This window comes from Crotalus tigris, unplaced genomic scaffold (assembly GCF_016545835.1).
Source record: "Crotalus tigris isolate CLP2741 ecotype Arizona unplaced genomic scaffold, ASM1654583v1 scf7180000024349.2157984, whole genome shotgun sequence".
In the NCBI taxonomy this organism is placed as follows: Eukaryota; Metazoa; Chordata; class Lepidosauria; order Squamata; family Viperidae; genus Crotalus; species Crotalus tigris.
In genome coordinates, this window is record NW_024100518.1 from 988,230 (window position 1) to 1,002,638 (window position 14,409).

Sequence of the window (14,409 nt, forward strand, 5' to 3'; positions counted from 1 at the left end):
TGGCATTATAGTTTATATAGAATTGGCTGTTGTCATATTAATGCCAGTGCATGATGCTGATATGATGTAATCAATGAAAAGGATTTTTTTCCCTGAGTTTAGTAATGTTGATTAGTATATTAAGATCAACACACCTTTTTTATATAATTAGGAAGGCCAGTTTGGTATAGTGGTTAAGACACAGGTTAGAAACTTGGGGACTGAGTTCTAGTCCTACCATAGACACAAAACAAGCCAGGTGGCCTTGGGCCTGTCACTTTCTATCAGTCCTAGGAAGGAGGTAGTGGCAAACCACTTCTGAAAAACCTTGCCAAGAAAAATGCGGAGCTTGTCTAGGTAGTTGCCAGAGCCAAGACTAATACGAAGTATATTTTTAAAATATAATTAACTGTTGAATCATGCTGCCATTTTGGGCATTGTTTTCTGAGGAGCTTCAGGGAATGAAATGAACGGAGGAATGAATGTTTGCTCACTTTTGCACTAAAAGGAGGAGATAGGAATGCTCATACTATCAATGGATTCTACTAATCTATGATTCACTTGCAAAGTTGAATATCATTGTCAACAAAGAGATAACAGTATGCTCATCAGATAAACAACTGCAATCAACCAATATATATTTAACAGCATGATTTAATGAAATCTGGACTGATGATTTGCCTACCTGGTTCAGAATTGTAGTCCAGGCACAGTCACTCTCTGTTTTTTATTGGCACTCACAGCTACAGAAGACTACAACATTGGCACCTTAAATCATATTTGGGAATCATTCAAACAGCAGTTCAATAAATAAGCCACATAAAGGTGTGTGTGTGGGGGGGGTTTTGAAGCCCTTGTCTTCTGCACATATGTGAATTGGCAGGTAAAGGTGCTCAGATTCTCACCCTGAGATGCTTAATAGTTTTTTGTTCTTTTTAACATTACTAAAGTTATGAAGCATGTATATTAAAGATTAATAGAAAGAAGTTAACATCTAAGATATATAAACATTTCCTGTTCATTTTTAAATTAAAAAAACAAATTAAAAATGGTATTTTGATGTATATTTTTTTTTACATCCAGCTTCTCATAATAACATAATTAGCTTTTACACTGCCAGGTTTTTGTTACTTAGGAATAAAGTTTAAAACTTCACTAACTATAAAATCTAGATGGATAATCTTTCAGTTTTTGTCACAGGCAAAGCCGTAAAGTAGGAGATCTGATTGCTATATCTACAATAAAGGCCTATTCTTGGAAAGATCCTAAACAGTTAAGCGTTTAGAACAAAATATTAATTTCAGGGTAACAGTTATTCCAAGTTGAGATATTCCAGCACAAAAACTTGCAGAATTTTGCTGAGGTTGTCAATAGTTGGCTTGTCAAGATTCTCTTCATTGTCCTCCATAGTATGCCATACTCTAGGGAAAGGTGATGGTATCAAGTGTAGGATTGGGACACCTGTTGGGAAGAGAGAACAAAAAAAATGAAGAGTAGGTCTAATTTTTGAGACAACTCAACAATGTTATACAATATATAAACTGAAAGCACAATGGTGTTAATGTTCTAATCTCATCATTTAGTCTACTGAATATTAGAACATTATTAAAACTCCATTGCTGCTAAAATTGTAAAAACATTTAAAGATTAATCATATCATTTTTGGCAAAAAGTATTTTAAACAACAGATTTTGCCTATCAGGGATAATAGAGTATTTTGAAGTGGGACCTATCTCTAAATATAAATGTTTTAAGCATATAAATAGCAAATCCACTTTTCACTTCTAGAACAGGCATGTCCACAGGCAAAGGCAAGTGGTCTGAACACAAATTTTTCCTTTTGTATGTGCCCTGTGTGGACCCCTGAATATCCTAAAGGGCAATATACCATAATTATAGTCACTGGCCTTCTTGTATTAATATTATTGTCTCAGCATGATTTGTCAAAAATAAAATAAGCCACATTCTGAAAAATGGGTTTGGGACCAGATCTGACTCTATAAGAACGAATGTTTGTACAATTCCTTAAGTCTAGAAAAAGATTTGTATAGATAAATGACACTTGTACATATATTGCTGAATGTATGTCAATTAAAACACATTAAAAAAATCCATACCTCTTCTCAAAAATGGAATATGGTCATCCTCAACTGGATGTCGACGTAAATTACTCCGGAAGTACTGCCTCTCAGAAGAATAATTATTTAGCAAACCCAAATCATAAAGGTTTCGTTCTGCAGGCGGGGAGGGGGTGTTAAAAAAATATTAAGTTGTGACTATCAAAGTGATTGTTTTTTTAAAAAAGCTCTCAATCTGTTTAAAACATTTTGAAGCAATAATGAATTTTCCTTAGAATTTTATGCACCCTCAATGCTTTTGAATGCAAACTCATTGTTATGATTGCTACTCTATCCCAGAAAATGACCTCAGAACAGATGTTTACTTAATTTTTATTTAACTGTTTTCGTAGCATTTGTATAGTTTTTATCTTAATCAACAGAATCCACAATGATTTTAAAAATATATACTTTAGTGGCTAACTAAATTCTTGCTTCTTCTATAATGCACAAGTTTTTGTTTAAACATCCCTTCAAGGGGAAAAGGTGTTCATAGCAACATTTGTGATGTAAATTTGTAATAGCATGATATTGCTAGAAACACTCTACCATATAAAACTAAAAGATTCAAATATCCCTTTACTAGTGGAACTGATATATTTTGTAAAATAAGTTCTTACCAATGGCTTCAAGTCTCCCAAACCATCGAGCTGTGTTCAAAAAGTAAACAGGAAAAACAGGATTTCGTGCACCAATTAAATCCAGCAACACAAAAAGATCCTATGAGAAATCAGTCAAGGTTAATCCTTAAATGCCACTCCAGAGCTTTACCCATAAGAGAATATTAATGATTGTCTAAAATCAGTGAATGTTGACAATTTCAGACAAATATTTCAAGAGTCATGCTTGCTGTACATACTGTATATTGCTGAATATAAATATCTCACTGAGATTGAAATCTTCTACTCACAAACCTTAGTGTGACTCTTATTGTAATTAGTAAGGACTTGATTCTGGCTAATAAGTCTACAAAGACTTCAGATGGGAGCTGCGTTTTAATGGCATAGCTCTGCATTTCTTTTATCAATTAACTTCACCTTTGTTTGTCTGTTTTATCTGATTAGTTTTTACTGTAAATTGTATTATTTTATTCTGTTGGTGGCACCATGGTTAGAATACAGTATTGTAGACTAACTCTGCCCATTGCCAGAAGTTCGATCCTCACCAGCTCAAGGTTGTGACTCAGCCTTCCATCCTTCCAAGGTCAGTAAAATGAGGACCCAGATTGTTCCGGGCAATATGTTGACTCTGTAAACCGCTTAGAGAAGGCTACAAAGCACTGTGAAACAGTATATACATCTAAGTGCTAGTGCTATTCTAAATGATAGTAGTGATTCTTTCACTGCAAAAGATTGCTCTTATAGAAACAAGCATTACTTATCAGTACAAAAATAAGAGCACAATCTATTTCATTAATTTCATTAAAGTTTGGACTAAATTTGTGAATGTGCCATGTTATTAACTTGGAGGCCATGAAAGTGACCTGATATGATCTCCATGCAAGGGTATAAGTGGCTCTTTCTGTTTCCAAAGACAGAACTCTCAGCCCTGCATGGTCTCCTCTAAATCCAAGAACTCAGATATGGGGGACCTGCTCAAGACAAATATCAGACTCAGGAATGAGGAGCAATCAAGCACCAAAGGCTGACTGTGCTAGCAATAATCTGGAACAGATGCAGAACAAAATAAAACACAAAGGTCCTGTTCCTAAGCAGCTACCTGACCTAAAAACATGCTGTGAACTCTGGAGAGTGGAGCAGAAGAACATCAAGAAGCAAAAGTGGCAATTGTCTTAAGTCTTGTCACACTACTAATATTAACGCAACTACAGAAGCTGGTTTTTCCATTGGGAACAACTACTCTAACCACAGATCGGCATTTTTATGTCACTAAATCCTAAGTGTTATCTGAAGCCTGAGCTTTCTGAGTATTTTCCATGTCACTTGGTTCATTGGACTGTTCCTGATCTTTGTATGCCCGTGATCTGATTGGGCTTTGGGCTCACAGACAAGATTTTGCTTTCTTGTTAGTGTTCTGGTGTGTCCATGTGCTTGCACACATTAGAGCTCTGCCTGCCAAAGCCTGTAATTCTTGAAAACTTGAAAGTAAACTGATTGCAACTGAACTTCATGTGTATGTTCAGCCTGAAACAGGGCAGATCCCTTGTAAGGCTCTCCTGTCCCCCAAATAATCTTTTCCTGCTCAACAGATACACTTGGGAGGCAGGACTTCTTCCCTCCCATTCACTACACAGCCCCCAGTCATACAGCACTCTGAACTTCCCCTCTGAAGACCGCATTTTAAAGTACTAATTGCAAAATATTTTTATCTCTCTTCCAATTTTTTCTTTCTGTATAAGCTTTCTTCCCAATCATAATAATATTTAAAGAATTGGACTAATAGAAAATTAATGTTACATAAAAAACTTTGTATAGTTCTGCCATTTTTAGCCCAGTATCCAGTATTTGTAAAGTTTTCACTTACAATGCCTTGAATCTGATACGTATTCCTGGCACCCGGTGGATGAGGAGTAGATGCCATTTTCTGGGCCAAAGATCTGGAGCCATACAGGGAATCTGAAGGGGACCATCTCACAAAAGCTTCTTCACCATCAAAGAAAATAAGCTTCAGAGAAAGATCTGCCTTGGGTGGTAAGCTGCTTTGCTATCGAATGAGTGGGAAACAGAATGGAAAGTCAGTCACCTTTCTTAGGATCACAGTAAATACAGGAGCAACTTGAAGAAAAAGCAAATACCTTCAGAAAAGAAAGCTGTCTATCCAAGGACCTTGCCAATTCTAGCATCATTGCACAAGGCACAGCTGAGTCGGTGGCTCCAACAAACACTTTACCATCCAGTTGCGGTGGGAAATACTTTGAGTCATAATGGCAAGCTATCACCAAATGGCGCTTGGCAAGGGGATTGAGAGTACTGATTATATTTGAGAAAGTGCGGTATCCATAAGGAGTATGGCTCTGAAATGCGTCTTCTTCAACAAGCCAGCCAGCCTGTAATCCTTGTAGGCGATGCTTGATATGCTAAAATGTATAGAATCAAAAATCAGTAGTGTTCAATAATGTTAAGTTTTAAGTAAGTCCATATAAATCAATCCTGCAGGTGCCAACAAATTTTCTGAAGAAGATTAATATTATCCCCTCAAAGCTACTATTAAAAATGTTCATTCACAGCTTTGAATACATTTCTCTTTAGGAGACCTTTTCAAGCAGCCATGCAGTCTACTGATAATTATCAATATATCATTATAATGAAGCAGAACAAGTCTTCCATTTCAGGCTGGAATTCTGTTTGTATACGGCAAAAGAAAACTTTGGACTGAGCGAGCTATCAGCCTTTTTCAACATGATAACCTTTCAGATGTAATCAGTTCCCATAATTTTTTGCCAGCTCACCTCTTATCTGTAGCATCTAGGAACAATTATCAAATACATCTAAGGGGCATCAGGCAAAGAAAACATAATGATAACATGTTTACGCCTTTTTCATGTTTAGCTTTTTAATATGAGAATGATTCTTTCAGAATGCAGGTACATTCACATATACCCCCATCTTGGAGTCTCCTTTTCTATACTTCATGTTGCACAGGAGTGAATCAGAGAGGTAATAAAGTTTTGGCTACTTTGAGCTTTGGATAAGAGTGTTTTTGCAGTGAATATTACAGAAAGAACAAAAGGAAAATCAGGATGAGATTCTACATTCATTAGAGTTTCTTCATGTTCATAATTTCAAAAGGAATAGAAACTTTTCAAAATATGAAAGTCATAGAAATAGTTCAAAATATGAGAAAAATGGACTTTAGTCAGCAATTCCAGATTGAAATGCAAGAAAGACTTAGGAAAGTAAGAGGTTCTCAATCCCAGCTGCTGTCACTTAATGATATATAATTGCTGCTCCCCCATCTGAGGATATATCTTTGGATGTTTCTTTAGTAATATGTTTTCTCAGCTGCTCATTTCTATAGCAGCTCAAGAGTTGCTGCAATCAAGGCCTAAGAGAGGCTTCATTATCTTGCAGAACATGTTGATACTTGTCTGTAAGTAACAGTTGGCTTACAATGGCTGAAGGATACAGTAGTTAGAAAAATGTGTTGTCTAAAAAAATCAAACCTATGCATTGAAAAACAAGATTTATTGCTAATCAGAATGAAACTACAAAAGACATAATTATGTATATGCATAAAGACACGTAATGAAAAGAATTTTACTTTTGTCATCTTTCCTTTTGTGAATTTTTTAGAACAACAATCTAAGTGCCATCGTATTAAGCTCTATGTCCATGAAAGGTAAACACTTTGCAGCTTTTTATTATTTTTACCTTTCCGAGAATTTGAGGGGATAGAAAAGGGAAAAAAATATTACTATGAGAATGAAGATGTATTTTAGGATATGGACTAATTCCAAAAATACATATTCATAGGTGTAAATTATCAGTGATACCGGTGGTCTGTAAGTGCTAATTAGCTATTAGTTGTTTTGTTATGAGTGGCAAATAAATTTAATAAATAAATAAATTTGGGATTGGCGATCCTAATATGCAGGGGACATTTTAATTAGATTTCTCATTTTCAGTGGAATCAAAGACATTCGTCTTACTAGAAACTTTATTTTTAGATACCGTACTGTTTTTCTCCAGGAACAGTAGTACATATTCTTCCTTGAATGTTTTTAATTATTGCAGAATTGGATATACTATTTTTGTTTAGGCTATTTGTGAGCAGTCTCCTAGGAAACAAGCAGTTAGTAGATATTCTTTGAAAGAGTTTATCTGCCTTTTTTGCTTCATAAATTGCAGAGATCATCAAGCTTACATATCATCACATTCCAACTGTACTAACAAGAGTCACAAGAATTTTGAACATCTCCAATTTACCAGAATTTAGCATAATAAAGATCCTGCATACTTGTGAGTATATTTTGTGATTGGAAAGTACAGTTCTTCTCCAGGTTGTAATATATCAGTTGCTAATGTACTGTCATTAGTGCTGACAACATAATTATTTCCAATTCCAGGAGTATTAACTGTGTTTCAGTTAATGGTTACTAATTCTCAGACCTATATACACATCCTGAATAATAAGCATCACATCTTAAAAAATGTGGGGGAAGAGGAAAGCAATAGAACTAAGCCTTTGTGTCCTGTCTCTAAACCTCCTGTTTGGAATCTCTGTCATATAATGACATAGAAGGGTGGATTAGATGGCCTTTGGCTTGATTTAACAAGGCTTTTAATTTTTTTTTTTTTTGCAATGATTTTACCTCTGTGACACGTCTATTGCAGTGTACCTATTCTATCTTCTCTATGCCTGTTGAATTATTTTGCCTCTTTCAGTAGTTACAACCTGTTCTGTCTTACCTGCCGCACAGCATAACTCCCAGGTGAACCTGGATATCTCTCAATCAGGATTGGATGAAGGTCATTTTGCCACATGCGATTAACATTTGTCTGTGAGGTGACTTGTAGGAGACAAGTTGCATTTAAAATGGTTGGACGATGGGAATACTGCAGAAAGAGTTAAAGGAAAAATCAGGATGAGAAGATGTTATATTGCTCATGTTGCTTTGCATCTGTGATGGAAATATTCAGATAAAATAGTTATTATCCGTTTTTATTTTTAAAATGAAAAGTAGCAATAAGGAGCTGTTATCCAGAGTTTAATCTATTGACACGATGCATGGAAATGTATGGCATTTCTGTAAAGTATTTACATATATACATGCTGTGCATAAGATAAGGAGTGAAGGCATTTATTAGTACAGTAATTGATTCCTATTCTCTATTAAATCTTTAGGGAAGATTTCTTCCAGAAAGCAAAGATTATTTTGTACCTCTTCCTAAGACTCAGTTCTAGCACATACTAATTTTATGTATTAATTCATATCCTTCCTTGAGTATTGGAAGAAAGAAAAATGCAGTTTGATCCAAGTCCTTTTCTGAGTATTTTTAAAATCTTTCCTATTGTAAATTTAACATTCTGCTAAAAATTATGGATTTCCAAGAAATAATGGAAAATATACCAAAAGACTTTTCTTAAGGGCAACTTTATCAGAAATGCACATTAGCCAACAGAGTTTTTAAGTGCAATGAAGATTAGATTGCTTGCAGTTAAAAAAAAGGAAAAAATTAAAATTAAAATGTAACTCCATTTTACCTGCCAAGAAAAAGTTGTATAGAAATCAATAAAAGAATGATTTCGATAAAGTAGTATAAACATGCATCAATCCCAGTTTGTGTCCACTGAAAGACAAAACAAGATACTGTTTTATAATCATGCTGCTGCTGAAGGAACAACTCCTTTGGCAGATAGATAGATAAATGAGAGAAAGATAGATAGATAGAGTATAAGGACCAGCCGTAGCACTGAAAAAAATTAACTTACAACTGGTCCTCGCACTTATAACGATCACGACATCCCCACAGTCACATGAATAGTCATAATCAAATGTGTTTGTAGTTGTAAGTCAAGGACTACGTCTATCTTTTGTACGTCGAGGAATATCTACACACAGCTTCAATATAAATTAGGCCAAATTACAAGACTAGGACCGCTCCCACCCTGTTGGTCTTCCGTAAGCTACTTAAGATCTGGCTTTTCCGGCAGGCCTGGGGTTTATAAAACCTGACCCCTGGATGATTGTCTTTGTACTGTTGTTCTGTTATGTTTTATGTGTTTTTTATTGTTAGCCGCCCAGAGTCCTTCGGGAGTGGGGCGGCTTATAAATTTTAAAAATAAAATAAAGACTGTTCAATTCCACAAGAATCAATCTAGTCGCTTTTCAGCTGACTACCTAAATTCATGTCAATCCAAGTTACAAAGTTTACTGGACTTTTTTTTTTGCTTTGATACCACCCTTTTGACTATACTAGATGGTAGGTATAAGTAAACATCAGTCATCCGAAAACTTTCCCCATTGGACCTAGGAGAGGTAGAATTAACTGAAAATGTTAAACATTTAATGTTGAACTTCAGTCTTTTGAACTCCTACTTAGCAAAACACCTGGCACTCAGGCAAATTTTACATTCTTTATCTATTGTCTTGATAAAAATCCGAAGCTGACATATACAGCTGCAAAATTGTTACCTAGTAACAATGATTTGCAGCAATGTGTTATCCTCAGTCTAAGGAGTGAACTGATGTTAATAAAGTTCATTTTACGTTGAAGTTATATTAGCCATTAGATGTTGTATTTCATAGATGCTCTTATGTGTATATACTCTAGTCTAAGACCATAATAAACTATTTACTTAGTGTGCCAAATATTTGATTTAAAACCCCCTAATCTTTCAAGTAAGTAGAGCAATCCTCAGTTCAAAGAAAATCACTTCTATTTTCATTTAAAGAAAAAAGGATGTTGAAATTCTCCAGTTATAGAATATACAGGCTGCCTGATATGAACATTTTTACTATGGTAAATTGAATATATGTAAAACATAATTAATAATACACATTTACTAAAATAGATCCAGGCTAATGTAATGTAATGTAAATTAAAATAAATGCAGAATAAATGCAACCAACATCCAGAATGATCCTCATTATAAAGTACAATCCTTACATGTTTTTTATATATAAATATTTTACCACATAACTACTGAATAGAAAATCAACTCACAGCAATTCTTCTAATCTGAATGAAAAAAAACACAGATGCAATATTCCTGAGAATGCACTATTCCAAATGAATTAAAAGGCTGATTATTTGAATCTTTTGTTATAAAGGTTTCTTCAGTACAATATGGAGAAAGAATTGCTCCTATTTTCTTCAACATGAGGATGCTGAAATTTGATTAGGAATATTGTGGGGGGGGGTTGGGGGGGAGATCCAGTATCCAGTCATGGACACCATTTATCCTTTTTTCTCTTTGTGGTCTTCACATCATATCAGTTTTCCCAACATTATTTGATATTATAGGTGTGTGGGTGCTTTCTATGGTTCACATAATTACAATTATTGCCATTCTTTACCAGTCAAATTTGGGGGAAAGTATCTTAGTTATATTTCAGTTTGCTAATTATAGTTATATTTATTATATCTAGTTATATTTCAATTTGCTAATGCACTCCCAAGGTGCATCTGGAGACCTGGTTTAATGTACTTTTTTCTAGTTTGTAAAGCAGATCAAAATTATGCCAGCATAATTTGCTGTATCTACATAGTCAGTCGTGACTCTGTTTCTCTAATGAGGCTGGTGGTAGGTGGTGCTGTCTTAATAGTTTACTGGGCGGTAAGTTAAAGTGCATTGATTGATGGATTTTTCTGCTGGCAAGAAAAATATCAACCAATTGCTTCCTTTTGCTGTAGCTAAGGCTTGGCAGATGTCAGTGAGGTATTGCAACAGAAATTCTATCATTTCTGCATATATATTGGAAACTGATGCACATACAAAAGGAATTGACCTTTGATTGTAACACATACCTGCTATCTTACAGATTTTGACTCTTTCCTCTATGCCAGTGGTTCTCAACCTGTGGGTCGGGACCCCATTTGGGGTCGAACGACCATTTCATGGGGGTCGCCAAACAACGCAGTCCGCCATTTTTCCCCCCTTTTCCTTAGCTGTGCTATTCCCTTTTATTCTATTGGCTTTTGAAAGCCAATAGAATAGACTTTCTTGAATAGAGTCTAATTCTATTGGCTTTCAAAAACCAATAGGAATTGTCCAGGCTGTCTTTGTCCTGCTGAGCCTGCCAAAAGTCCCATTCTGCAAACGGTGCTGCACCAGTTGAATAGTCCTCGACTTACGACCGGTTGAGTAGTCCTTGACTTATGACCGGTTGGGGGTCGCGGCATTAAAAAGGTTGAGAACCACTGCTCTATGCAGACATGCCTTTAAATATGTTTAATGAGACAACTTTGAGACAAAATTAAGGCGTTGTGTATCATAGTGCCTTAAGTGGGGCTGCTCTTGAGAAGTATCCAGATGTTGCAATTAATGCAAAATGTAGGAATTATGCTGCTAATGAATACAAAAGGTATAAGGATTTTATCATGATTGTACTGAAAGGTCAGCAGTATTTGTTGTTGCCTACTGTACTTGATAAAATGTAAGCCATCAGTTCAAAAAGACCTTAAGCTTTTTATTTAAAGGCCTGGATTTCCTGTTATGCACCTGCTGTGATTTGCAGGTAAGCCCACATTCTTTCCGGTAAGAAGGTTGCCTTCTCCTGTTGCTTCCAGACTCTGATATGACATCCCCCATATTCTTGGAAGGACTTAAGTAATTTATAGTTTGAAGATGCTTCTCTCCCATAAGACTTGCAACTGTTAATTGATTTTAGTAATAACTTCAAATGCTTGCCAGAGTAAAATTTAAAACAAAAAATGAATAAATGCATTCTTTGCCAACCAAAGCTAAGCCTGTTTCTCAGGAGACATCCCTCCATGGCAAATTGATTGAGTGCAATTCTCATTATGCTCGGTTTGGAATCTGCCCAACTGACCAGCTTGGGATCTACTCCTCTGTAGAGATAGGGAGGATCAGAGTACTATATTTGCCCAATAGAAAATTCCAATTTTGCTTTCCCCCCCCCCCAATGGAATTTGAGGATATCTCGTTTGTACTAGGTCCATTGTTTGGATACTCTCTCATCAGACACTGACCCACTTCAGATTTCTTGGCTTCAGCAGTGCTGCTGTATCATGTGCCTTTAGACTGTGCCCATCAGTTGATGAGGGTGCTATTTTCCTCTCTAGTGCCTTAGGGCTGTGCTGGTAGTGCAGCTGGATAAAAGGCATTTATTTGTACATCAGCCTTCCAGATCACTTATTTTTATGACACAATTAGCCACCTCATCACCTTTATTTTTTAAAAAAAGAGGTACATCATGCTACCGGATTTCTGGCCACTCCACAAATAAGAATACCAATAGAACAATGGTATAACACCAAAAAGTTCAAGTCTGAGCCACCCCAATGCCCCATGCATCATATTATCATCAAAAAGAAATAAGCAGAACATCTAGATTCATTCACAGTTTTGTTCCATATAATATCAACCTTGTGAACTCTTAAGTTTCCTCTTTTCGCTATGTATTCAAAATGGACAGTAATACATGTATATACTTATATGGTGTTAGGTATAAATATGTGTATGTATATAGCATATGTATTATGTATGTATAGAGGTAGATGTATACTTTCTTTTGAGATCAGGCAACAGAATTTCATTTTTAATGCGTGCCAGTGTGTGCACAGTAAAAAAAACGACAAAAAAGAAATAAGATACATTTTCCCCCTTTCGTTGCCAGAAGGCCAAAAATGCTGACCCCACAGACATTGTCCCCTCCTGGCTGTACTGTCCCGGTGCCCCTTCCCTTCGCATCCTGCTGCACCCACAAAGCAAGCCACCCACCTTCTCCTGAGTCCAGTCCGCTCTGTCTTCTCGGCCACTCACATGCTGCGGGAAGCCCGGGAGAGCCAAGCAGAGTGTCCAGGCCAGGCAGAAGAATGTCGCCGCCTTGCTATCCCGTCTCTCTCTGGCCATGCCGTTGCAGTCCCCCCCCCCCTCGGCTGGGCAGGTGAGGCGGCTGCCGGTGAGGAGGCTCCCTCGCGCCTCAGAGGGAGGCAGATTCAGGCAAATTGGCGGGCGCAACGGGCGCAGCGTTGGAGAGCAGGCGCGCGATGGGACGGCGGAGGGTCTGCTTCGCTTCTGCCTTCCTGAGGCGCTTTTGGCTTCGCGTCCAGCTTTCTGTCTTGCCTTGCCTACGTAACGCGGCGGGAGAGATGCTAATTCCCATCCCAATCAGTCCGTCTTTCCCTCAGGAGTGGGTGGGCGTTTTGTCCCTGGCACCACGTCAGCAGCATCAGGAGGACAACAGATGACTAATCCCGCCACTTTGGGCTGGAGCCAGAAGGACAAACCCCTCCCCCCACCAGTCCCCGTTTCCTTCTGGTTTTTTTTCCCCCGAAAGCGATGAGGCTTTTTGATTTTACAGACGCTGGGGATGTTTTTTCACTGATAAAAGTGAGCAGCGAGGGGCGCCTCGTGATTCTTTTTTTTTTTTTGACTTTAAGATTCCTGTGAAGTAATGAATCAAAGCGTGATCTGTATTTCTCTTGAGTTATTTGTTATTTCAGACCAATCAGCCTTCAAAACTAGCATACATTTATAGATTATTTGAAGGATATAGGATTTGGGAGACCTTTTATTAGTACTTTTAAAAAAAGAAGAAACAATAAGGGCATTACTTAGTAAAGCTCTTACAAGCAGCTTAGGAAACACATTGAATTCCTCCTACTGGAAGTTGGTGCCCTTCTGATGTGTTGGAGAACAATTTCCAGAATTCCCAGTCAGAATGCTGGGAATTACAGTTCAACTTGTTTGGATGATTGCCTGATTGTGGAAAATTTCTCCATAAGTTTTCATAAATTGGATTCCAGTATAAGTTCCTACAAAATGTTTATCTTTTTTTATGCTAACATCATCTTTTCAATGGAAACTTTTTTTTCTCCATTGGAAGCTCCCTGTCTCAATCTTTTCCCAAGCACAGTATGTATACTGCTCAAAAAAATAAAGGGAACACAAATGTATAGGATCCTATACGTTTGTGTTCCCTTTATTTTTTTGAGCAGTATATATTATCAAATCTGGATTGCAAAAATCCTGATGACCAATAGATGGCAGCAAAACATTAATGTTTTCTGTAAATCTTTGCTGTTATCTTCTAAAGCCATCAAAAATGCTGCTGTCCATAACTAGTAGCTCCTGCCTATGGGCATAAATAGTGAGTTAGGCATATGATAAAGCTTGTGGCTTTTAAAGAGAAGCTAAGGGAAGCTTAGCTTTTTTCCATTCCGTGCACAATTGCTCTCTGCTCTCATTTGGCTATCATAGTTTCCTTTTTATAAAAAAGGAAACAAAAAGAAGCAATAGTATCAGTTAGCCAAAATTTGTATATAGGGTGAACCCACTCATTGGACTGTTTGCCCAACTTGCTAAGTCATGTCTGTTTAACCCTTTTTAAATTGAATATACAGTATCATAACTAGCTGCATTCACAGAACAGACTAAGCCAACGCCAAGCAAACATTATCGCTTAGTGTGCTGGATTCCACAGTTCTACTGGGCAAGCTGGAAACTTCCTCAAATAACTAATATGAATTCACAAGCTAAAATCAGTTGGTATGTCAATCTTGAATAATGTCCCTAATGTCTGAGTCACTTTTGTCCAATTATAAATTAATTGATCTAAATAAATTTTCTATCAGCTTTTGGACACAGAAACAGGAGGCTAAGAAGCTGCAAAAAAGGACTGCTATAATTAACACCATATCTTCTTTTCTATTATTTTTACACA

General features: G+C 36.7%; 1 protein-coding gene across 3 annotated transcripts; it reads right to left on the minus strand.

Annotated features, from left to right (window-relative positions):
* Positions 1–67: 67 nt before the first annotated feature.
* QPCT (glutaminyl-peptide cyclotransferase) lies at positions 68–12,902 on the minus strand. Of its 3 annotated transcripts, none has more exons than XM_039327007.1 (7): positions 12,507–12,902; positions 7,466–7,612; positions 4,852–5,133; positions 4,581–4,760; positions 2,717–2,816; positions 2,097–2,213; positions 68–1,440 (listed from the first exon to the last, which is right to left on the minus strand). In XM_039327007.1, the coding sequence occupies exons 1-7, from the start codon at positions 12,594–12,596 to the stop codon at positions 1,292–1,294; spliced, it is 1,065 nt and encodes a 354-aa protein (XP_039182941.1). In that variant the 5' UTR covers positions 12,597–12,902; the 3' UTR covers positions 68–1,291. The 3 variants fall into 3 exon arrangements, with proteins under 3 accessions (XP_039182941.1, XP_039182940.1, XP_039182942.1); XM_039327006.1 differs by having other exon boundaries at positions 12,465–12,897; XM_039327008.1 differs by lacking the exon at positions 12,507–12,902 and adding an exon at positions 8,262–8,339.
* Positions 12,903–14,409: the final 1,507 nt, after the last annotated feature.

What these genes read in the sequence shown, in the direction of transcription:
- QPCT (XM_039327006.1), bottom strand. Translation starts at nt 12,596, where the DNA reads ATGGCCAGAGAGAGACGGGATAGCAAGGCGGCGACATTCTTCTGCCTG. An exon ending in GGAGTTATGCTGTGCGGCAG is followed by an intron (nt 5,134 to 7,465) that starts GTAAGACAGAAC and finishes TATACATTTTAG; the next exon opens with CATATCAAGCATCGCCTACA. An exon ending in CGTATCAGATTCAAGGCATT is followed by an intron (nt 2,817 to 4,580) that starts GTAAGTGAAAAC and finishes GATTTCTCATAG; the next exon opens with GATCTTTTTGTGTTGCTGGA.